At 31.2% G+C, this 26,030-nt stretch overlaps 1 protein-coding gene and 1 long non-coding RNA gene across 2 annotated transcripts; one reads left to right on the top strand and one right to left on the bottom strand.

Moving 5' to 3' along the window:
- The first annotated feature begins 71 nt into the window (after nucleotides 1-71).
- Nucleotides 72-11,070, top strand: LOC134261874 (uncharacterized). Its single transcript, XM_062744269.1, has 4 exons — nucleotides 72-822; nucleotides 1,252-1,341; nucleotides 10,095-10,229; nucleotides 10,974-11,070. The coding sequence occupies exons 1-4, from the start codon at nucleotides 775-777 to the stop codon at nucleotides 11,037-11,039; spliced, it is 339 nt and encodes a 112-aa protein (XP_062600253.1). The 5' UTR covers nucleotides 72-774; the 3' UTR covers nucleotides 11,040-11,070.
- Nucleotides 11,071-15,338: 4,268 nt separating this feature from the next.
- On the bottom strand, nucleotides 15,339-16,106 carry LOC134261873 (uncharacterized). The gene is made up of 3 exons (XR_009990908.1): nucleotides 16,063-16,106; nucleotides 15,703-15,794; nucleotides 15,339-15,372 (listed from the first exon to the last, which is right to left on the bottom strand). It is a non-coding gene; the product is annotated as an uncharacterized LOC134261873 (long non-coding RNA).
- Between the last annotated feature and the right edge of the window lie 9,924 nt (nucleotides 16,107-26,030).

Here is a 26,030-nt window from a genome sequence, read left to right as displayed (position 1 = left end):
TACGAGAGGCCTAGAGAGGTTTGGTATAAAATGACTTTGCGAAAGCTAAAAATCTTCTTGAAATATCACCCGGAAGGATAGTGTTTCATACAGACAGAATGTATCAATTAACGACCTTGAACTTTGACCTTTTGACCTCAAAATCAATAGGGGTCTTCCTTAGGCCACAGGGAGTTGTTATATAAAATTTTATTGCAAAAGCTCAAAAGGTTTTCGGGATATCGCGCGGAAACGAAAGTGTCATAACAGACAGAATTTGCAAATTTATGACCTTGACCTTTTGACCTTTTGACGGTCAAAATCAATAGAGTTCCTCTTTAGTCCATAGGAAGTTGATTTGCAAAATTTCATTGCCAAAGCTCAAAGGGTTCTCGAGATAGCGTGTGGAAACGAAAGCCTTACAGACAGAATGACGGACGGACGGACCCAAATTAATATCCCTCACTTTTCAAGCGGGGGACAATAAAAGCTGCTGCCTCAAAAACATTGGTTAACTTTATGCTTAAAATCACCCTGTAGATATACCCATTGATTGATTAACACTTGATGTTCCATTTTAAATATTGAAGAAAATATAGATACTCAGTGCTTTAATTTTCTATTCAAATGTTCCATTTTAAATACTAAGAAAAACAGATACTTAGTACTTTAACTTTCTATTAAAGTGTTCCATTGATATTAATAAAAATAGATACTCATTGCTTTAATTTCCCATTAAAAGTTTCTCCTAACAGTTTTTGAGAACTTGCTTTATGAAATTGCAATGTTATTTTGATGTTACAGAATTGTCTTTCATCATGTTTCAACTGTTGTGAAATAAAGGTGAGAAAATCTTTACATACTTCTTATTTTGCAATTTCATTGATTTTACTTTCTTTTTTTTGAATATATATCATGTAATCGAAAACTTAAATCACTCGATTTTCATTTTCAAGTACACTTACTTAAACATTATTTATCCTTGCCTTAATCAAATGTCAAAGGATTTAAAAATAAAAGAAAAATCCATTTATTTCAATTTTGCATATAAAAATTAACTTAAGTATACTCAAAATTTAATTTTTTTTTTTTTTTGCGCGGCATTTAGTAACATTTTCCTTATTCTACCGTGAATTAATCCATTTTAGATTTCACGCTTAAGAAAAAAAACTTGGCATTCAAATCTGATACCTAATTAATGTTACTTTAAAAAAGGCAATCCTACGTATAAATAAATAACACACTTTTTAAATTATCAAGAACTTTATTTAGGAGAAGGATGCTAACACAACTGGAGAAGAACCAACCGAATCATCCCGCCTTCTTAAGGAGGAGAAAGAAAGTGATGAACAAAGCAGACGGGTAAAAGCAAAAATGTAGCTTGAAAATCAATACTTAAGGTAACAATGCTCCCCCGTGTCACAGCCCAAATGTCTTTCTTCAAAATATGTTTCGATAAGTTTTCTTCATTTACGTATTATTTAAAAAAACATGGTACATATAGCCCGAAGGAATAATAAAACACGTGAACATAATTTATTTGGCAAATGGTATTGCTTCATGTTTTTGATATAACGAACAATTATTGAATAGTTAAATTTTACTTGTCTAGATCCGAAATATTGAAAATAGTTTAAAATTTGTAGCTTTTTAAATTTTCCTACGCATAATACAGCATCGTTACTTGTACTAGGATTAATCCTACCTCTAACTATTTTTTATTTGATTGCCTGTGTATCTTTTTTAAGGTCTGTTCTATCGATAGCTCAGCTCATAATAATAAAAATTAAACGAACAGTATGTGAAAAAACTATTTTAAAATTTATGAAAATACTTTGTGTTAAATTATTTAACCGAATTGAATAAAGAAAGGTAATTGAGGAAGGTAGGTGTTGAATATAAAACAAACGTACGTCTATTAATATTCTTGAATTCGAGAAAATCCCCAAAATAATCAAATAACTCAAAAACAGCCCACTATACATAAAGTACAGTTGGATGAACTTTTGTAAAACGCATTTATGTACGTTTTCTCGATTTTTGATATGATATACATGTACATTATAGATAAATTTAGGGGTCCTGTCCACAAGTACATGTAATTTAGTAATCCATATACAAGTTTAAAAACAAGATTTTAAAGCCACAAAGAAAAAAAAAAATCAGTCTGGCAGGAGTATATATTAATTTATAATACAATTAATTGTTAACATTATATCATTCTTATGGTATAGCTTTTAGTACGGCTTATAAGGGTATGCACATTAAATTACCTTGATCACAAATGCCGCCTTTACTAAAGCAAGGAAAAATCATGCATGTCAATGAAACAATGAAAAATAAAACGTAATTAAGGTCTTCCGCTCAGGCGGAAGACCTTCTACTGATTCTGATGGTTAAGATTATTAAGGTCTTCCGTTTCCGGAAACCTTCTACTGATTCTGTTGGTAAAGATTATTATTCTTTTTTTTCTTCTACTTCCTAGAAGCCAACTTTGAGACCTCATACCTCACTCATTTCTCAACGGATTTCGCTCAAATTTTTAGAGGTTATAGACGTTTATAAACTCTATCAGAATAATGACTAAAATTTCAAAAAGTCACTTCCGGTTTTGAGTAATTTCCCTTTAAATGAAAAATCATAGGCTTTCGTTTCCGGTTAAAGGCTCAGAGACCACAAAAGCTGGAGCAAAAATTTTTATTTGTTTTAGATAACAGAAGGATTGAAGTTGTGCACATCGGTGGGGGTTTTTCGATTTCTAATGAGATTGTCAAAATACGTCCGGGGACGTCACTTCCTGTTAAACCGGAAGTAGTCAAAAATTGCATATTTTTGTTGTTCTTGACAGGTTTTTGGATATCATATGTCATTGGAAGCTTAAATCTTAATTTTCTGTCCGTTGACGGTACTTCCGGTCAAACCGGAAGTTGCCAAAAATAGCTTGTTTTTGGAAAAATGAACATAGTTTTGGAGGATTAAACCATTTTTCGACTTCATTACTTTTTTTTCAAATGAAAGTTACTTCCGGTCAAACAGGACGGAAGACCTTCTCGTTGCTTTGCAACGAGCTCGGCTCTAGTTCCCTATTATTCTTTTTTTTTCCTAGACGCCAACTTCGAGACCTCGTAACTCGCTCATTTCTGAACGAATTTCGCTCAAATTTTCAGAGTTTTTGGACGTTACAAAACTCAATTAAAATGTTTTCCTACATTTCAAAAATTCCATTCCGCTTTCGAGTTATTTCCCTTTAAGTGAAAATTTGGTACTGTTCGTTTCCAGACAAAGGCTCAGAAACGACAAAAGCTGGAGCAGAATGTCTACTGCATTTAAATACTACAAGAATTGAAGTTGCGCCTATCGGTTTTTCTTTTTCGATTTCTGCGCTCCAAACGGTGCTAGATAGGGGTCAAAAATGAGAATGCCCAAAAGCGCCAAATTTTACATATATTTCCTAGTATATCTTTTAAACTAAAAATAATTTGTTAAGACATATTTCACAAATATTGTGCATAATTTTAAGATCTATTATTTGACATCATTAAAAAGGGGCTGGCCCCTCAAATTAGGGGTCAAGGGCGCTGGAAATTTTTTGCTTTATAACTCAAAAACGGTAAATATTTCGATATGGTTATCGATTTGAAATGGGTTCTTTAACATCTTACTGATCTCATGAAAACGTTATTTTGTTCGAATCTTGTGTTATGAATGAGCAGCAAACTTTATGTACAGGTAACTGATTAGTTTTATACGGCAAGTGAAGAATTCTTTATGCGTACGCGTATAACACGTATACCTGAAATAAACTGGATAAAAATATATACTTAACTAAACTGAATGTTAAACTTTGTTGAAATAAAGTTTTTAACGTATTCTCTAGCTGGATGTCATACAGATTATTCAGAGACAACTTTCTCCTTGTATTTAGTTTGAATTACAAGACGGGAGATAGGAAAAATACTTATCATCTCTCATTCGATTAATACTCAATGTTGCATTATTTATAAATAAAAGAAAAAATAAGCTTAAAATAATTCACTGTCATTTTATTCAGGCATCGTGAATTTTCCTCGGACCTTGACTGCTTTGTTTACAGTTGTGCAACCTGTTTATCGATCGCACATGCATTGACCTATATACATTCCGGCGGTCAACATTACCGCTCTTTTATTTTTACGGGAGTCCTAGAGTTATCTAAAACGATGCTAGTCATCGATTTACTCAGTTTAAAATCAAGAATTTGTTATTTGCGTAAATCGTAAGAATATTTCTAGACACAAATATAAAGGTTTTCTTGAACATGTACGAGTATTAAAAGATAAAATGTCTGATTCTATTCTTTGACGAATGAATAAAAGGCGCTGCGATTTTGCTCAGGTACAGATGATTTCTCTGGACGAGTCCATTGGTTACACTGAAAGGTGACGCAGGATGACCTATCGATAACTCGGCCAATTTTGATAGAGATTGTAATTGCACATGTACATAAATTAATGTTGAATTTTACCCTTGTGAAGTCCATTATAGTTTCGTTATTTAAAGAATCGGGGATATCACTACTGCAACTTAATTGTTTTTAATTTGAACGGATGATTCTATATTATTGGAAAGGTACATATTTTTTAGGCGCCGTCGTCTCCCTCTCAACTTTGAAGTAATTGCAATCGTTATATGTATACGGGCCTATATCAAGTGATTCTAATTGTTGCTTAATTTATTTCAGAAAAAAAATGCGATGTTGTTAAAAGTAGCAATTACAATTAAACATGACAAATGCACTCAGTAAATTGTAAGTGGAAGTGACGTTTTCAATTTTCATGAAAATCGAAAATAAAATTAAGTAACTTTGAGTTTTGCATAATTTGCTACATAACTTATCATTGTTTTTTTCCGCATGATATGCTCATAAATTTCTTTGATTTCCTCAAATGAAAAGCTAGAATATCACAATGACACGATTGTATGTGCATGTACATAATATTAACTAAACTACATGCTGTTTTACACAGAAGAGCACCAAACATGAGCTTTAAGAATACGAAAAAAAAGAATAATTAGAAATTCTTCTAACAAATGCAAAATTTCTTCCTGTAATTTCATACAAATATTCCAAGCCTTTCTTTCGTGTTTATTGGACTAAAAGAGATTAAATTATTAAATTTATTCTCACTGCGATATGTAACCCCCCTGAAATGATACAATGCTTTCCTTCAGAGTCAAGAATGGCAGGCCAGGGCTGGTGATGAAATCCATGATTACTCCATAACCTATTATAATATTAACCAAAAAATCATACATGATATTGTTAATTCGAAGGTTGTCAAATAAATTTAAGAAAAGGTCGGCAAAGATGAGTATGCCTAAACTTTTTTATTCATAAACTTTTTAATTTCTAGAGTGTACAATCGAGCATTGAAGTGTGTACATGTACTATATGTACTATTTTTTTTTTGGGGGGGGGGGGGGGGTACCAGTTTTCGCTGCATTTGATATACTGAATTTTGCATTGCATTTCTGACAATTAAACAAAGTTAATAGAATATAATTGGTGACAGTAACACAAGTGATTTATAAAACGAAAGTCAAGCAATAAAACGTTAAAGTTTGTATTTTGAAAAATAAATCAAGTCAAGTCACATAAAACAAAGACAGGTTGAAACGCTCACACATGGACATACATACAAACGTTTAGGTAACTCGGAATAGTCCAGAGTAGAACTATATTTTCTTGAAGACGGAATGTCCAGTACATCTAATGTTCACGACCGGGATAGTTCACGGCAGTTTCATCACACATATGCAATTATCATACAAGTCGAACGCTCTTTGAGGTTGAGGATTGACACTAACTCCTTAGATAAATACTGAGTATCAATGTCCTTTTTACTGTCTTAACTTAACTTGATAGGTAAATAATTTTAGCATATGTTAAAAATAAGCTTTAGAAATAATTCTTTTCATAAAATTCAATTCTGTTTCATATCAAATGAATTTGTAAAGTTAACTTTATGACAATTGTCATGCTGCAGATCTGTAGCTCGCTAGCTGTTCTAAAAAAAAATTGAGATGGATCACCAGAGAGCTACAGTGCCATCCATATTATCTCAAGTTCAGGCTCAGAAGGACAATTAAAAACGGTTGTAAGGAATGTTTAAATGTAGAAAAGTTTAAGGAATGTGTTTGAATATAGCTTCAGTGCAATATTTTTCTAATATTTTCTAGTTTTTTATTCTTCGTATTTCTCAATTCACCATGTTTAAATAACCGGTATTTATTTTTATTAGGACACATTAATCCTTATTTTTCAACCAGTCTGACAGTGTCCATCTGTCACGAGAACTTTAAACTTGATAATAACTATTGAATGAGTTGAAATAGGAAATCAAATATACTGTGATTTTTAACCCCGTGACCTTGATCTTGGAGCTTGACCGACTTAAAAATAACAATACTTTAAATTGACCATAACTATTGAAAACTTTCATTTTATAAACATGTACAAGTAATACCTGTGTCAACGCCTTTGAAAATTCATTATGATTTTTGACTCTTTGACCTTGAAGTTTGACCCACTTTTCAAAAACATTAACCATAGTTATACCTTTTGAGAGAAAAGAGATCGATTAGGGCTTTTATTTTACCACTGTGTATTACCTGTAACAACATTTTTTTAAAATACCGATACGCTGACTTTGACAACGTGACCTTGAGGCTTGACTTACTTTTCACAATTTTAATCTTGATCATAACTTTTGAATGAGAAGAGATAGGGTTTTTGTATTCCACAAAAATCAAATGTATGTGACCTGTGATAAAATCATTTCAAATGCTAGCATATAATGAACTTTGACCTTGAAGTTTAACCGGCTTTAAACATTGTTAAAAATTGACCATGACTTTTGATAAAGAAAGGATAACACTTTCATACCTAGATTTACACATGTATACACGTGTTAGCTGTGACAAAGCCTATCGAAAAAAATATAGCTTAAGAATTCGTCAATACGGTAGCACACAAATGGCTTTGCTTATCACCAGCGTGTGTCATGGTGTGACGTAAGGTCATTTTAACAAGGTCAAGGTCGCAAACATTCCTTTACTATCTTTTTTAATAGTAAAACATAAATAAGATGACATCTACCCTTAAAAGATTGCTTTAACAGTAGAATGTGGCATGACCTTGACCCAAGGTCATTTCTCCTTGTCCGCAGCTCCGACGGAAGACCTACTCGTTGCTTTGCAACGAGCTCGGCTCTAGTTACATGTACTTTCTGAAAAGAAAACGTACATACAAGTAAATATTTCAGGTTCTCAACCTGGGTTAAGTACAGGGTGTCCCAAAACATATGTTACACATTTAATCATCTACATGTATAACTTTATCAAACCACATGCATTCACTAAGATATTTCGTCAACATATAGTGTATTAGCATACATTTTATCTGACAAACTGTCATGAAATTCTGTTCAAAATTCAGTTAAATATGATGTCCAAATGACGTCATCATATTTTTGATATGGAACCTTCATGTGAACAGCTGGTAGAAATGGTAGAAATTGTCAAAATTTACTATGGGTCTAAGTCTTCTACTTAGTCATTAGAACCATGAGAAAGCAACATCCTGTAATGAAAGTGTTCAGTAGAATACTGATTTACAGATTTGTGAGGGAGTTTAAAGTTAACGGCTTGACTTAATTCTGCTATTAGAAGACCAAAGAGTGCCCGTACCAAAGAGAGCGTCGATAAAATGATAGAGTTATTACTGAAACTTACAAAAATCCCTTAGACGGGTCCTGCATGAACAAGATATACATGAAGCACCTTTCGTAAATCAACTGTTTATAAAATACTCAAAAAAAATCTCAATACTTTAACATTGATTCCTTACATGATAAGTGAAATGCAGCATTCTAAAGAGAAAAAAATAAGAAGTCTTTTAGAGCTTGCCCAATGGATTTTAATTAGACCTGACTCTGAAAATTTAAATATGCAAGGGTTTACCGATGAAGCCCACTTCCATTTTAACAATGTTGTTAAAGAGAATCTTAAATTCTGTTGTTTGTTGTTTGGTGAAACCTAATTTTCATGTATAAAAGCCTCTAAACTGTGGAATGTTACATTTAAAACTTGGGAAAAACTACTCTAAAAATCGTGTTCAAACAATGGAAATTCGAAGGGAGGTCATTTGGAACATGTTGTAAAATGACATGTTATTCTGAAGAAAAAAATGTAGATGGTTGATAAGAAAACTGTGACAATTGTATGCTTGACAAAAATTTTATTATTAATTTATTACATATGTAATATTTAATTGATGTAACTTGAAGCATAAAATTTTTATAACGGTTGAAAAGTGTAACATATGTTTTGGGACACCCTGTATATATATTGTTAAGAATACTTGAATCAGCTAAAGATTAAAAATTCAATTCTCCTGCTGTGAAGCAAGATCTTGATCAAATTGTATTATCCGAATTACCAGTCTTAACATCCCTTAGTGGAATGTTTTACTTGGTACAAAAGTGTACTGCAGAAATATCTTCAGGAAATGTTCCCAAAACCATGAAGTGAAAGCAGACTTAAGGTCAGACGAGACGTTCCTCAATATCTGTTTTGTATATCTTCGTAATGTATAAAAAATATTCAAAATCTTAATAAAATTTTGATTTCTAAACCAGTTTCTAAACGTTTTTACAAAATCCAAACACTTAAACATTTGAAATTGGAAAATTAGTTTTCTTCTCAAAAGGATTATATAAGGAAAACTACCACTGGTATCTTGCAGAAATGCCTGGTAAAGTACCTGGATTTTTTGTAAGTAAACATGTTTAAGTAGCAATACTTCAATGACAAAATCTTTAAAAAAAATATCTATTATTAGGGAACGTCTCAACTGTCCTTAAGTCAAAATTTAAGTTTTGACTTTATTCAACAAACACATTTGAAAAGTTGCAATTTTGTCAAATAGTCAAACACGTGCATTCAGTGAAAATTTGACTTTACTTTTTCAGCCAATTCAAAAGTCACATAAAATCCTGCTTTAAACATAAAAGATTCAATGAAAAATTTAAAAGGGTTAAATATGTGTTTTTTCAGTGTTCACACAAACAAAGATTTCATTGATCAGATCCACGAAATTTAATGTTCCTTGACTTAATGAATATGATATTAATTTGTCACATAATGCATTTGTTCACAAAATTACGTATCCTTGAAAATGTCTGTTTTAGAAAATAAACGAAAATCAATAAAAATCAATATAAATAAATTAAAAATCAATATAAATTAATGATCTTTGTACCAAGTGCATTAATAAAGAAAGTTGAAAGTAACATTATTGACACCCCAAGGATCTAGCAACCAAAAAGTTAGTCTAAGGACATTTACTAGATGTTACCTTAAGTCAAAATTTAGATTATTTAATTCAACAAACACATTTGAAAAGTTGAAATTTTGTCAAAAGTCAAACCTCGCGTGCATTCATGTATAAAATTTCACACTTTAACTTTTTTATTGTTTGTTTGATACTCAATTAAGTCATTTATCATATAAAATTTCGTTACATTTGGATGCATATGATAGTGTTAAAAAGCATGAATCGTCTGTGTTTTCATGTTTTCAAGAGCAAACTTATCGAAGATTTTATTGACAGACAAGTTAAATGTTCCTTCAAACGCGCAATAAATATGATATTTATTTGTCAGATAATGCATTTGTTCCAAAATTGGCATTACCGTTGTGTTACCCGTTGTCACGTGTGTTGCGAAGGCTCAATAAAAATCAATAAAAACTAAATTAAAAGTCAATAAAAATTTAATATTTTTGAAAGTATAATAATATAAATTATCTCTATGTACATTCACTGAAGTCTGTTCTTAGTTAAGGATTTGGGACCTGTGTGTTTATGTTAAGTGTGTACATATAAAAAAATTCACCATCCTGCCTCTTTAGTATCAAAATATATCCCTGTTCTATTAGAATGATTCGCTGAAGGAAAAAACTTCTTAAACATACGTGTATTTGTCGTTCAAATGAGAGAGGAAATATATTTTATAAAACGTGAAATAACATGATCTTCTTTTTATGATTTAGAATACATGCACAGTTTAATTTAGTCGTACGGAACCCAGAATGACCAATCAGAATACTTCAGCAGGGAGATACATGCAGTGCATGATGCTCGACGCCATCTCAACACCGTGACCCAAACAGTGAAAGACCTTAATGCTACTGCCGATAGATTGGAGCAGGTAAATGAGAGAGAGAGAGAGAGAGAGAGAGAGAGAGAGAGAGAGAGAGAGAGATCGTGAAATCATTTTAATCTTTTGAGGCCAATGTTCGTTGGCAAGGAAATTTTCATTATTTCTTGGAGATGGAATCTTGTGAAATCTTTGGTTAAGTATGACCAAAGATTTCCTTTCAGTGCATCTTCTAAACAACAGTGCAAATGTTAATTGATTTATCTTGGTCTTTGAAAAAAAATAAGGAATACTGAATACAATTTAAGTAATATACTGTAAATAACTATTTATTGGAATTAAGATCAACGGCAGATCACTCTTACTGCAGAAAAATACCGTAGAATCAGAACTAAGTGGGCAGTGTAAAGAGGGTATTTGGAAAAAAAAAATTGCCCTAATATCAATTACATGCAATCAATACGGCTTTTAAACTGTACCTATGTGATGAACACACACATTGATTAGATATGAGATATACTGTAAATCACTCTTTTTTCCGCGAGAACTTTGCTTTTGCGTAATTAAGAGAGAGCTTGCGCTCTAATTTTTCATTATCGCGTACAATAGCATTTCTAAGAATTATGTTAAGCTATAACCACAAATCGTGAATTTTTGTGGCTATCTCGCGAAATTAAGATGTCGCAAAATTTCAGTGATCTACAGTACCTGGTGAATAAAGGTATTATTTCACCAAATGAAGGAGAAAAACTCTTTTCTTGTCTAATTTATATTGATAATGAAAATTTTTTACAGACTGCTGCAATGTTTAATCCAACGTCTCCGAAGCCAAAAAGAAAAAGACGCCGTATTTGTTTTTAATATGTGTTTACAACATCGTTTTTTAAATGCCTTTGAAGTATTGATTTTTAACTTAGTTTACTTCAAATTCATCTACAGGCATCATATGTTTATAATCCGTGTTAACAGCATCGTTTTTGAAATGCCTAAGCAGTATTGATTTTAACTTTTTTGACTTTAAATACATTAACAAAAAAATTGTTTATACATTGTTCAAAGTATATGATACTGAATCATGTTTGAAGTGGCATTATGCTTAAATATTCAATTATCTATCAATATTACCACTTATACGAGCCTGGTCTCGGATAGGTGAGTTTATTTTAGTAACCCTATGTCTCTCGATTCCAGATATCTTAAGTCCTTTCATATATATTATTATATTAACCCTTAGTCCAAACTTATCAATCCGGATAATTTAGGTGCGTTTACATAATTTATACTAGTCTCATATTTAGTTGTTTCCTCCTCTTCCTTTCTCGATAAATCGATAAAACGGTAAGGTCATGGAAAATTTTGTGAAGTTGAATTGTTGCAATGTTTTAATTTTCCCCACCCACCCTCCTCTTGTTTTAGAACAAATACTGCTGTTCTTGTTATGTCATTGTAGCTGAAGACTTCCTGCTTGGTCCTGCGTCAACAACAGCCTATGTCGCAGTGATAACCGTGTGCTCCAATATTCCCTAATGGTGCCCTGCTTGGTCCAGCGTCTTCATCAACTTGTGTTGCATTAGTGAATTCTGTATGATTGCGTGTTTTGAAAGACTGCCTGATAGGTACAGCGCCCGCATCAACCAGTGTAGCGGTGATGAGGTCTCTATTTTACCTTTATCGAGATGACTGTCTGTTGGGGATTGCGTCCCCATCAACCAATGTCGCGGTGATGAAGTCTCTTTTATCTGTACCGTGAGGACTGCCTGTTTAGAATAGCGTCCACCTCAGCCTTGTTGCGATTGGAATTCCTAGTGTTTGCGTATTCCGTCGCACCTCAACGCAATTGGACGAGTGCAACACATATTCTTATGCTCATTCCATTGTTTATTGACTTGATTGATATTTGAATTGATTGATTGATTAATAATTGATTGATTGACAAGTAATTGACTTGATTGATATTTGAATTGATTGATTGACTGATTGATTAATAATTGATTGATTGAATTTGATTGATTATTGCATTGGTGACGTTCATGCACTTGTGACCTACCCAGTGCATGATCCGCCCGATTTGGGTCGTCACATTTATTGTATTGATTGTTGATTGTGGGGCAGCCCTGTGGTAGCCCCAGCAAATTGATCACCGCGGCCAGAAGCGCCACATTAAACAAGCAAAATAACATCCATATTGTTTGTTTGATTTATAGAGAATCTGAAATAATCTAGAAGTATTACTATTTACTTTCCTGATTCAAAATATATAAAAATGTTTATATTGATTATGCATATTGTTTGATTCAAAACCAATTATAATGTTGCACTGTAATGCTTAGACACTGTTGTTTCCTCAGTTTTCGTGTATTTTGTAAAACAGACATTTTCCAAGATACGTTATTTTGAGGACAAAAGCTTTGCAAGATAATTGTCATATTTATAAGTCAAAGAACATTAAATTTCATGGATCTGCTCAACAACGCAATCCTCATTAATTTTTTTGTTCAACGAATATTAATGAAGCCCCAGTAATTAATCTAATAAACGTTGATATGCCCTTGTTGTATTGATTTTACTTTCTACATTCAAAATATATACATTTTCAAATAAGCAAAGTATGGTGTTCACAGAATTTAAATTTGATACAGAATCATAATTTTAAGTTGCATTTTGTTGTTGATTTCTTTTCAATCATCATTTAAAAAAATCTCTAGGTGCTCCATTTGGATTCCACCAAGTTACTGTGGAAGACTCCGTAGACCACACATACATGTAAAGTAATGTCAATGAGAAACGCCAACATCTTTTAAATAACAATTTTAGAATGCTTATATGATCAAGTAGGTTTTCAAAAGTTAAAACGATAATATATATAGTCTCTGATTAATTACTTGCGTAAATCTTTGCCTGCAGCTGATAACATATTCGCATTCAATTCAATGTTATAAAACATTACAAATAGAGAAAGAATCATTCTGTTCTCTGCAATTTTAACTATGTTTAAAATTCATTTCCTAGACTTCATTAAGGATTCTATGGAAGTTCTCGATATTTTGATTAAACTTAGAATGTTCCTCCGTCTCCTTCCAGTGATATATTATGACGTCATTTTCATCTTTTTTCTTCATGAAGTTTTCTGTGGTTCTTTCGAGATGTCTGTTATCTTGTATTTCAATACATGAATGATCCAACAATGGTTGAATGCTCTGAAATTGAGATTATACAATATTATATATTAGATATAGCTTGATGAACTATATTACTCCATGAATTTATGGATAAAATGAAAAAAAGAAACGTATCATTTTTCATCTATTGTACATGTATTGCATTGTACGTTGTTTTAACTTCCCTCTCGAGAATTTTCACTCATATGGAGACGCCAATAAACATATTTCATCTATTGAAAGATTGGGAAAGAAATTCGAGACAAAACCACAAAGTTAAACATAGCACGCCTGCACATACATGTAACCTTTTGCATATGTCACCCTTTCTTAAATTGTGTATGCATTTCTTTTAATGAAGATTTAATTGTACAAGTGATAAGTTTTTCTTCTCTATAAAGATAAGACAATCTTTCGAAGAACTGAAACAATTATATCATTCATTTAACTATGGCAGAAACCTTATGTTTTTCAAAAAGACACATTTTCAATCAAGCAAAATGATATGAATGAAGGATATGGAGATAACGAAGAACAGTATTTAATATCAAAATCCATAAAGCAATACAAAATTAAATTAGAGCAAACACTCGCCGCCAAAACAACGGAGGTCGGATCAGGTGCCATGGAAGAGTGAGCATCCCCTGCTTGACCGGTTACACCCTCCGTGTGCTCCTCGTAATGATCGGGAAATAACAAAAAAACCGTCCTCAATTCAGGTATAAATGATAAATCTCACCTCTCTCCTTTCAACTGTACGATGCGAGTTCGGATTACTCGGTAATGCGTCTGTGTTTGTATTTTCTGTAGTGTTGCCAAACAATCGTTTCTCGGTGCATTTTCTAAATTAAAATTTAAATAACTTTGAAAACCTGAAAGCATTCTCAAAATGAACAAAATGCATAAAAATGTTTCATACTTCTCTTCAATTTTCGTATTCCGTGCTTTATAACATGGAGTTACTGCAACAACTGCAACAATAGCTGTAAGGATAATGCATAGGACAAGTCCACCAAAAACCAATCCAACTATCACACTGTCAATATTACTCACTGAAATTTAAAACAAAAACTCCAAAACCATATTTGATTGGAAAATGTTTGGAAAAAAATTTTTATGCACGGCCGTAGAAAACCCGCGGAAGGGGTTGGTGAGTTGGTGTTGTTCCTAAATAATTTTGCCGATATATAGTATACAGTAGAAAACAGACATTATATGTTCGTCTCCCCATAATAAAACGTATGATGACATTTTTTGCATGTAAATGAGTTTTGTTGTTGATAGTAACCCCGACTGAAAATATATAGTCGTGCCCCGCCACCTTCCTCAACCAAGACTGAAATTGTTTCCTAGGGCCTGATATGACACAAAATACTGAATAATCATTTATTCCTTATGCAGTAATCACGAAACCTTTCTAGATTTAAATAGATAATTTGAGCAAAATTAAAGTCCTCTAAAAACACCAAGTTGGGATCAAGTGCCATTGAGGAGTAAGTATCCCGTATCGATGGATCACAATTGTAATTCGCAATATGTCTTGAAGAGGTAAATTGAATGATCAGTGCACAGCTCAGTGTTTACAAAATCATCTTTTAAAAAACACTTTGCAATATCATTCCATTAATGAGCAAACAAAAGTGACTTAATATAAAAAAAAATACGTTGCATGATATGCATCTGCAAAACACAATAATAATTGTGGTCTATATTATTTCGTGAGTGCAATGGGTGATTTGTTGATTCCTTATAGGCATCAAGGAAAGGATTTTAAAAGTCTTCCATTGCATAAATGTTTCTTCTGCTTGATTGATACAATATTTAATACGGTTTTACCCGTAAAAGGCTAAATAAATTTGCATAACATTTCCTTGTTTTTATTGCCAAAAATATTTTATGCTTACCCTCGAAACACTTGTTTCCGAATCCTATATACCCATCTTTGCATACACAAACACCGACTTGTCCTGTCAACGAACATATCTTAGATACATCTCTGCAATCCTTGGTCGATGTGCATATATCTTTTGAGATATCTACAAAAATCGAAATTATATTCCATATGAACAAAAAACGAATAGTAAAATAATTTTTTTTGTCATCAATATCTAAAAAAAGAAACATACACACACACACACACACAAAAAACATCACATTAATGAGGGATAATTATGTAAATTTATTTTTAGAAACATACACGGAAAACATTCTCTGTCATTTGGCGGGGTGTGGGGGAGGGGCATCCCTGGTCTACTGACACAGGTTACGTTTTTACAAGCGGACCCAAAGACAGCAGATCTTTGGGACTTTTTGGTATAACATCCTTTTATCGTGAACAAGAGTTGAATTGAAATATGATGAATTACCTGATTCGAAACGTTCTCGTGAATCCTCTAAAATTAATCTACAGGCCTTTTTACCAATTGCAAAAATTAAGGATCTGTTTAGACATTCTTTACTGAAAAGAAAATGATATCAATAGGAACATTTTTATGTTAAATATCATTTAACAAGTATGGTTACTTCTATTCATAGGTCGGCTTGATATATCCCAGTGAACTCGCAATGAAATATACAACTGGTTGTAATACTGTGGATGATTATAAAATCGATAAGTTTTACAAAATTAATGGGTCAAAAACTACATATGCTTTATTGGTGGACTTGTATTTTTCATCATATAACAAAAGGTTTTAGGGTTTTTGCTTTCATTTTTGTTTACGTACCTGTCCATGCTGTATGTCGAACAACCACAAAGTATTGAAATACATGTAATAGCAACCAGTACTGAAATTAGAAATATTATTTTTCAAAGTCGAATTCCAAGTAATGTTTAACATGTGAAAGTACTCAATAGAAGATTTGCTCTTTCTTATTTCGACAATTAAATTATGATGTAAAAATTTATATAAGTAGCAAACATTTTAAATAAAAAATATTTGTTTGAGATAGTTCAGCAACTCTTATCTAAAAATTTTCAACTTCATTCACATGGCTTTAATATTCTGAAAAATTATGATGTTCATAATACATAACAAACAGTTTTGAAGTCATAAAAGTATGAAAAGAAAACGTGTACATGTAATACAAAGGGAATCAAATATTTCAGAAAAAAAGCAAAATTACAAACCTAAAAATAAACATAAACGTTTTCATTTTTCCACATTAAATGGACTTCTGTTCAAAAGGTTGGCACATTTTATTACTAATATTTAGGTAAAGTAATCCCCTGGCTAAGTTTGACTAAAATATGGTAACAGAATTATATGCATTTTTTCTCTAACAAAAAAGAGAAAACAACATGAGCATGTACTTACGGTCAGCATACGTCATTAATGCCATTTTCTAAAATTTAAATTTGTTAGAAGTTCTAAAATTTCAATTCTGTATAAATGTCAAACTTTAAATTGAGTTGTGTTTTATATAGTTTGCTTCAGCGGAAAATTTAATATCCGTGCAGAAAGGAAGCCGATATCGAGGGAAACATGTTTAAAAATGGTATTTTACAACAGTTACCACACTGAAACATGATGAATGTGAATACTTGCTTAAAATATCTCCATATATGGAATGACGTTTATTTCAACTTATGTTATACGATATACATGTAATATAACTTGGGACAGTTAACGCTTTATATTTACATTACATACGAGGGGCGTTCAATAAATAATGTCATCAGTGCTCGGAAAGAAACAAAAATCGCTTGTGTATGATTTTGTCTTAATGATTTAACAAAAATATTCTTTTTTTAATTAAAAGATATGTCCATAACATTTTTATTCAATTTCCTATTGTTTTTAGAACACAGTTTTGAGTGTGACCCTTCGTATACTGGAAAATGGCAGATCCTATGATTTGCTGTACTTGTTTTTTTCTTTCTGAAAAGTGTTTTCCTAAGTTTGGGAAATGAAACAAGTCAAAGATTGAAAGATCTGGCGAATATTGTTCATGTGACAAAACATTAACTTTTTGTTTACCCAAAAACTCTTTTACTCTTTATGGCCTGTGGGTTTGGACGCTGTCAGGAAGAAATTTAATGTAGTGAATTTCTAATTCTGTTTCCTTCCTCTCAGAAACGTTTCAATTTTTCGGCAAATATTTTGCTTACTGGACTTCTCCAGAAATTGAACTGCCTCCCTATATATATATTTGAACAACAAGGCCAATAATATTTACGAAAATAGCGTATAAATCTGTTTTTGTGTTCTTGAAAATTTTTGCTCTTCTTAGGCCTTTGCAGTTTTGTCAAGTACATCTTATTCTAAATTTACTTTGAGGGTTAAACGCAAAATGGATTCAAGTTGCATGATCTGTTTGAATTTCAGAAAAACGTGGATTAGAACAATTTTTGATTTTTTAAACATAATTGTTTAGATTTTCTACACGCTCTCGTTTTCACTCATATTTATAAATATAGGATGACATTTGAGTAATAAACTTTTTTACAATCAAACGTTTCTTTAAAACAGTGTGAACTACCCCTGATATGATGTCTATCTAATTTGCTTTGTAACTTTAAGTCAATAAAACATAATCTGTGATAATTTGTTGAATTATCGCTAATATACATTGGTTGTTGTATGTCCTTGTTAAAATGGAGGGTGCCCATTTTTGATGCCCATTATATAATTTTTGCTGATTGAAATCCACTTGTTCATGTGTGTATGAAATAGACATACGTTGCTGTAAATTTCACATATTTCAGTTAATATATTTTTGGGAAATTAACAAGTTTTACAGCAGCTTTAATGACGCGTTCAATTTTACTCTAATTTACTGATTCTTGACCATTCATTTTTAACGCAGTGTCTCGAGTAGCCCTTGTTTTCCAGCTTCACACAATCAAACTATGAGATGAAAAGTAATCACATAAACTGTTATCAATTCATTAAAGATTCAATAATTAGAAAAAGTCAAGCTTAATGTTATATGATTTCTATGTTGTATGTCAAGGAGCTGATGACATTATTTATTGGGCGCCCCTCGTATATTTTTTGTATGTAAAATGAATAGAAATCTATTGCATTCAAAACACAAAAACACAGACAGGGTGCCAAGAGGTTAAAACATGCGTTTTAGTTTGACGTCATAATAGTTGAACGCCGAGGAAATGCAACGTCACAAGCGAAAATCAAAACATCACGTTCAAATTAACCAGAAGTTTTTACGTTGGCTGATCCATTAAATGTAGCTTACACGAAGGATAATACATAGATTTTTAAATAGAAATCACATTTGCAGTTAAGGTAGGAAGTTAAAAAAAATGTAAATATAAGCAATGAATCATTATTTTTTGAGTGATATAGTTTCATAACTGCAACGGTGAATGCAAACAAATTTTTATAACGCGCTAACGCGCGTTATTCAATTTGTTTGCACACACCGTTGCAGTTATGAATCTATATCACTCAAAAAATAATGATTCATTGCTTAAATACACCGCGAAGCGGTTTATAAAAAAGCGTTTACTGCCCCAAGTTATGTTATATCGTATAATATAAGTTGAAATAAACTTCAAGCCTTATAATTTAATTTCAGTGTAGATTAAATGAGACAATCCCCCCCCCCCAAAAAAAAAATTGCTTCAAATCAAGCATATTTTAGAAATAATTTCAAGCGGAAAATACGTTTTTAACGTAAGTAATTGTGACGTAGGCAAGTAATGCTATACAATATGGATTAAATCGTTTACCCAATCAAATGGTACAACTAAAATTGAATTATTACTTAATAAAACAGTGACAAAAATATGTAATCAATCATGACATTGTAATGAATACTAGCAAGATACAAATATAATATATTCAATATAATAATAAATTATATATTTCATAATATAATAATGTAAATACCTTTGAATTACATTGTACATGAGTGAACATAAAGAACAATATCTGAACATGTTTGACATTTTCTACATTTTTTAATCACGTACTGTGTAATTTATCTTGAAATATACGGAGGTTATTCGGAAAGATCCTGGACTAATGCACTAAAATACTATTAATACTATCTAGTTAATGCTTACAAAAAAAAAAAAAAAAAAAAAAACAAAACAAAAAAAAAAAAAAACAACAACAACAACAACAACGGGAAAACTAACCCTTTTTAAAGTTTAAAAAATAATAAATAAATTGAAAAGATTTATCTTGTATATCTAACTTCACAAATGTACCAAGATTTGCCCAAAACTTTAGTCACTAGTCACCTTCTGAAGGAATTTAAAGAAAGATTGTTGATACAGTAACCATGGCAATATAATAAAAAAAATTAATAATTATAAGATTTATTGTAGCCTTTTGATTGAAATGTTTTGTTTAAATAGGACTAAAACTGGTGAATGGGTAGCATTTTTTAAAGTTAACACACAAAGGAACATTTGGACCAGTGTCCCTTTTTTTCTAAACGTTCTATTTTTTCTAGATATTGCATTTATCACCAGGTTTTAATTACTTCTCCACGTGGCATAGTGCTAAAAATAGCGCCACGCGACGTTTCAAAACAACGGGAAGTAACTCTTAAACTGAAACGACAATTGCGACGTAGGCCCTATGTTCATTTTATCAGAAAGATAATAAGGTTAAAGCCTAAAAACAGAAAGCATGGGAAATTGATTAAATACAGAGGAATAGAGTATTTTTTCAGAAACTTGAATCGTATGCATAACAATTACTTGTATCATGCTCGAAATTGTCATATTTTATAAAACCGTTATCTAATCATGTAGTGAACATTTTGAATTTTCCCCAAAACTATTTACATGTGTACAGGATAATAAACTCTCAAAGATATTGATCATCTGATCGGCAAATTGACTTTCCATTGATTGTTACGCTTTCCTTCGAAGCATGCGAGGCGCATGGCAGTCGTAGTATAAACACAATTAACTCAAGTCATTAAAAAAGTACATGTCAGGACTAAAATGCAATAAAATTTAATCATGGCGGCTGTCGATTTTAACCATGGCGCAGCTCGTTTAAACATGGCGCACATAGATTTAACCATTGCGGGCCGCCATGGTAAAACCCCTGAAAGCAAATGAAATAATTTTAGGTTGATATCTTCAATGTTTATCAAAATATCATAAAATAAAAGAAAGAAGTTATATGATGACCTGGCGTTGTCGCCAGTTAGTTTCATGACGTCATTATATCTCTACATCAAACGCTTACACGTATCTTGATGAGATTCCTTAGATTTTATTAAAGATTCAAATTTGAACACCCTTACTACAAATCGACATTAACTTTTACCGGTACATCTTTCGTCTTCAAATCAATTTGGCATTTAAAAACAAGTACTCTGAATGCATTTTTTTTCAGAAGCTCACTTAAATATATCCTACATGTAGTTCTATACCAGATTTTCCAGGGAGTGGAACTTTATAGACTGTTGGATAAAGAAACCCAGATTCCTTCTGACGTTTTCACAACATCATAATTGTTGGGATATTTCATAGAGATTTTACGATAAAATTTCATAGAACTTACAGAAATGAGTAAACTTGCAAATTTTATGGTACAGTTATGTCATACCACACGAGTGAAATTAACGGTATTTTTGAATGCCTAATGCTCATATAAAAAAGGACTTTTTTCACTCACGCTTAGGTAGAAAAACGTAATTTTCGAGGTTGCACTGAAAAACCATTGCTTTCAAAACATGAACAATTTATTTAAAAATATAACTAACGATGTATAGTTTATAACAGTATTAAAATAAAGAGATGATGCTAATTTTAACGTTAAAAAATAGGAGATCAGTATATTAATATGTATTTGTGCAATTACCTTTTGAGCTGATCCCCTATCATGTGATGTATATATTTTTTCTCATTTCGTCATCTTAATAAATGACATATTTCATCTCAACGATGGTGTTGAATTTATTTGATTATATCTCAGCAAAAACAGAGCTGCGGTGAGATTGCGCAGCATGAGGAAACATAAAAAATAATGTATCTTAAGCTGTTTTAATTCTATGACATTAGTCTATGAACTTCCAAAACAACCCTATTATTTTCTATATCCATTAATATTTTTTGTTTTACCTTTTCAAATTATTATTCAAAAGAATTTGAGTGTAAATGAAAAGAAGGATTATAAAAATAACTGAGGGATTCCGAACTTTAAATGAAATAAGTAAGGAGATAACGAACGGAATTCAAACTCAGACATCCGGTGAAACAATTCAGATGGGATTCATAGCAAACAGAGGTCTCTAAAACATCAGAGTCGGGATCATTTGAAAAATAAAGTAAGCATTACAAAAATGGAAATTTCCCATTCAGCCTTCTGCCATTTGCATTATCTATATATGTACACATTTACATCCTGCGGGGGGTTGCAAAAATAATTAAATATTTGCAAATAAACTTTAAACAACAAGTCATGATGTTACAAAAATATTCACTATGAATAGTAAATTGACGAATCTGACAAATTTTTCATCATGTTTTTTCCCATAAATGAAAATTTTGATTTTTTTTTTATGTACCAAATGTTTACCCGATTCAGTGCATTTTAAGTAAAAATTAGGTTTAAAATTGAAGAAAGTGAAATCCATTTGCACCGATGCTCATCAGATGTGAAAATTATTCATAGTACTACGCTCAAATGAAAACATGACTGAAGTATATGCATAACGAACAGTATCTAAGCTCAAACATTCATAAAACAGTATAAAAGAGAAGCAAAGAAAACACTGACCTCCTTACCATCAGAGGTAGGATCAGGTACTATGAATGAGTAAGCATACCCTAATAAACTCAAATCACGACAAGCCCTTTGATTAGTTTTGCTCCAGACATGGTGAATTCAACAATGAGGATATCTAGATCTCGATCAGAAGTTTTTAAGCTATCTACTTACATTATAATTATATAATTTTATTTTGTTTGTATTATATGCTAGTCTCTCAATGGTTTATAATAAAAAAGAAACGCAATTTTTTTCTGTATAACCTCGTTTGGTATGGGGAAACACCCCAAAATTTTCCTTCAGAGGATGAAATAAAAGGTCCGTTTTATATAATCACAAGATAATGTACGTACATTTCTGTAATTTTCTTCATATATGAATTACATTTACTTAATATTTATCCTATGAAGTCTGACATGTTTTAAAACACTTGACTATCACAAGAGCTGCCCAAGACAAAAAGTAAACATTTTCATTATCTTTTGTTTCATTTATTTTATTAAGTTAAAATTTGCACGCATTAACATCAACATTTTTAAAATAATTCATGAAAATTTTAGAAAGTGAAAAATTTTGGTCAGGTATTTTATGCATTATTCAAAACCTTCGTGTTTTTCTGGGACAACCCTCTTATTTAACATGTAAAGTAATATTCTGTAGTCAATATATTAATGCGTGTAATCTAACTGGTTATAAAGAGTTATACAAGGGTTTTTCCCCAGGACTTCCACAAAATACTGAATAAACGTAAATCATTTCAAACACACTTTTTTTTATTCTTTAAAATAAATGCTATATGAATTACGCCGTTCTTGCAAAAACAAATAAAAAAAAGGATATATTTAAAAAAAATCTTCATTTTCCGAAGATTTATCAAATTTTGGAAATTCCCTTGACCCTATACGCTATTATTTTATCAAGTGAAGAATTATGTACAACAGGAGAAATATAAAGCTAAATAAGAGCTTGTAGTAAACTTAAAAATCAGGAAAAACAGATAAGAAAAAATTCACAATATTTATAGAGATAATGCAATAACCGTCATTTAAGACCATTTTTAGGTGTATAAGGAAATTAAAAGATGAAAGAGAAAGTGTACAGGGTGATGTACGATCCGGAAGATCTAAACGCCGGTTAATAATGCAATATACATCCTAAAAAATCAGAAATTTAGTAGAGAAAGATGGGCGATACATGAAGGACATAGATTAAACAGTAGGGATATCACTGGGATCAGTTCATCAAGTTCTTATAAAAGACCTCGGTTAGAGGGAGGTATGATCATAAGAATGAGGAACACAAACTAACAGTGTATAAAAAACAATATTCAAAAAGAGGAACAATTTACTATTTTCAGACATAGTAACAGGAGATGAAAAGTGGGAGCATTATTTCAGCCGGAACGAAAGTCCAATAATAAAGTATGGATGACAAAACATGAAAATTGTCCAGTTATTGCTATATGCTGTCAAGAGCACAATCATGATTTCTTTGATAAAGGGAAGGTGTTGTGTTGCGAAAATCCTATTCCAAAGAAAGGGAGTATTACTGGAAAGATGTATAAATGTAATATTATGAATAAACTTGAAAAATAGTACAATACGGACGCCCAAAACTGATATAAAAGATCTCTTGTTGTTGCACGATAATGCTCTAATCTACAAATCAAAATTAGTCACGTATTTTCTGTAAAGAAGGTAATACTGTTATCCCTCACCCTTCCTGGCTTTTTTCTTTTAACAAAACTTAAAAAAAAACAGTGGGAAAAAAACTATGATAATGTTAGGTCATCACTCGGATCTGAAATTAATCAATTTGTGAAGGGATTTTTTTTTCAAGAAGAATTTAGAAAAGCATTTAATGAGTAGATTCTCGTTTGAAAAAGTGTAATCGTGTTCAAGAGGAGTAATTTGAATGATTGAAATAAAGAAATACAAATGATTTTATTTTTTCATTCTTTTTTATTGTGTTAGAGATAATTTTTTGATGGCTTTTGTATTGGAATTAAAATTTTTTTTGACGTTTTACGAGTGATACATGGACACATTGACATTCCACATAAACTCTGAAAAATCTGAGGGCATTGTAAAAGGAAAAAAAGTCTTATTTTTGACTTAAGGTATACCTTTACTCAGATGACTAAAAAAATCCACTGATAGGAACAAAAAACCACCTATTGCACATTGTAAAACTATGATTGTTGTGTAAAATTTCAATTTCAAATAACTAGGTCAATGACCTCGTTTTCATGCTAGTGGTCCCTGCGTATTTCTCGGGAAATACCTCAATTTTTCACACTAAGACCATTTTTTTCTTCACTCAAAAAATATTACAAGAAACAAAACTCTTTAAATAATGAAATATTATAGTAATGGAATAGAGTTGCATCACATAAAGAAATGAATAGAGTTTGAACCATAAACGTAATAATTATTACAGTCCGAAATTCCTCTGTCATATTTATATTTTTTTTCCTATTTTTAATCAAATATTTCAAAAATCTGAATGATAAGAACTCTAATTATTTATAGCCTCAGGTTACTTCGTTGCCCTCATTCTCCTGGTATTAATATTATATGGGTCAATGATCATATTATTGAGATATGTTGTCTGGAGTGGTTTTTGTACATTTTTTTTTGAATTTCATAGCAATCATTTATTTGAAATAATTTATGAGCTTAAACACATATAAAATTTACAAAATGATGTCTTAAAATACATGTGACCTTTACTTTGTGATTAACACTGCAAGAAATAAAAATTTTGAAAAAAAGAAATGAAAAATTGAAAAAATTAGTCTGAATTTCCTCTGCGTAGCCATACATTGAGTTTTGTTCCTGTATATTTTCTTCAAGTACTAACATATTAAATTTTTTAATTGATATTGAGATAAAACTTAGTAATTTTATCCATTTAGAACTATGTTTCATTCAACATTGTAAACTTAATAAAATTTCCTTTCTGATTTCTGAAACCTGAGTAAAAGTCATCCTTAATACTGGGTAATAGAAAATTAGATAATAATAAATGTATTCAGAAATTACTTTAATTATTCTTGTTCTTTAAAAAAAAGAACCGCTTTGTGGTTTATAAAAAATAAGTTATCGGTATAACATGGATCCGGAGATATTAGATTTGTTATAAAAATGTTGAAAGAAGTTAAACTTAAGTACCTCTTGCTATCTTTATCTTGTTAAAGTTTTCGATTTTTATCCAGAGAGAGGACTAAGGGAGAAATGTTTTACTACTACATGTTTTCTGCATATATCAGAATGAGAAGTGAAATGTCACTGCAAGTATTTTCTTCTTCCCATAGAGATGTTTTTGAATTAATTCTGTTTCATACTAATAGAACAGGTCAGCTTATAAAGAAGCACTTTAAGTGTCCATTTGGACCTTCACCTCAGTCATGATGGTTAACGTGTTAATAATAAAAATTATAATCGAAAACATCAATGGTTTTATGCAGAAATTCAATTTGTTTCGATTATACACAATTTGTAATAAAGCCATTTTTAGTATGGCAAACATTTTACAACAAATTCAAAGTACAAAGACATAATCCATTCACTTTTTCAGGTCCTTTATTTTATCAATTCTCTTTAAATTTATTTTTCACCACCTTTTCGCTGATAATATATAAAAAAATAATCATAATGATGCTAGTTGATAAACTCTAGCTTTTCTGTATCAGGATATTTTACTATCAGTAAACTTATTGCAGCTTTCGCATTTTGTATTACAACGTACATATAAAAGAATGAATTGCAAAGAGAGATAATTTTGATAACTGATTAAAATGTTCTTATAAATAAAAAAATGTATTCTATTACCGTAGTCCCATGTTGGTACGATTTAATTAAATATCTTACTGCTTTTTGACTAGATAATAAGAACAGAAATTCCCATGCAAAACGACAATTAGAACAAAGTTATTATAAAAAAAACTCAGAAAAAAATTGCAAATGGAAAGTTAATATACACGAACAGAC

This window comes from Saccostrea cucullata, unplaced genomic scaffold, assembly GCF_032062105.1.
Source record: "Saccostrea cucullata isolate Sc308-1 unplaced genomic scaffold, CSIRO_AGI_Scuc_v1 ctg1821, whole genome shotgun sequence".
Classification (NCBI taxonomy): Eukaryota; Metazoa; Mollusca; class Bivalvia; order Ostreida; family Ostreidae; genus Saccostrea; species Saccostrea cuccullata.
This window is presented reverse-complemented; position numbering and strand designations above follow the sequence as displayed.

Bases quoted from the DNA above. Each gene is read 5' to 3' on its own strand.
- LOC134261874 (XM_062744269.1), top strand. From the start codon at position 775: ATGTTACAGAATTGTCTTTCATCATGTTTCAACTGTTGTGAAATAAAG. The intron at 823-1,251 runs GTGAGAAAATCT...AACTTTATTTAG, and splicing joins TCAACTGTTGTGAAATAAAG to GAGAAGGATGCTAACACAAC. The intron at 10,230-10,973 runs GTAAATGAGAGA...AATTTTTTACAG, and splicing joins CTGCCGATAGATTGGAGCAG to ACTGCTGCAATGTTTAATCC.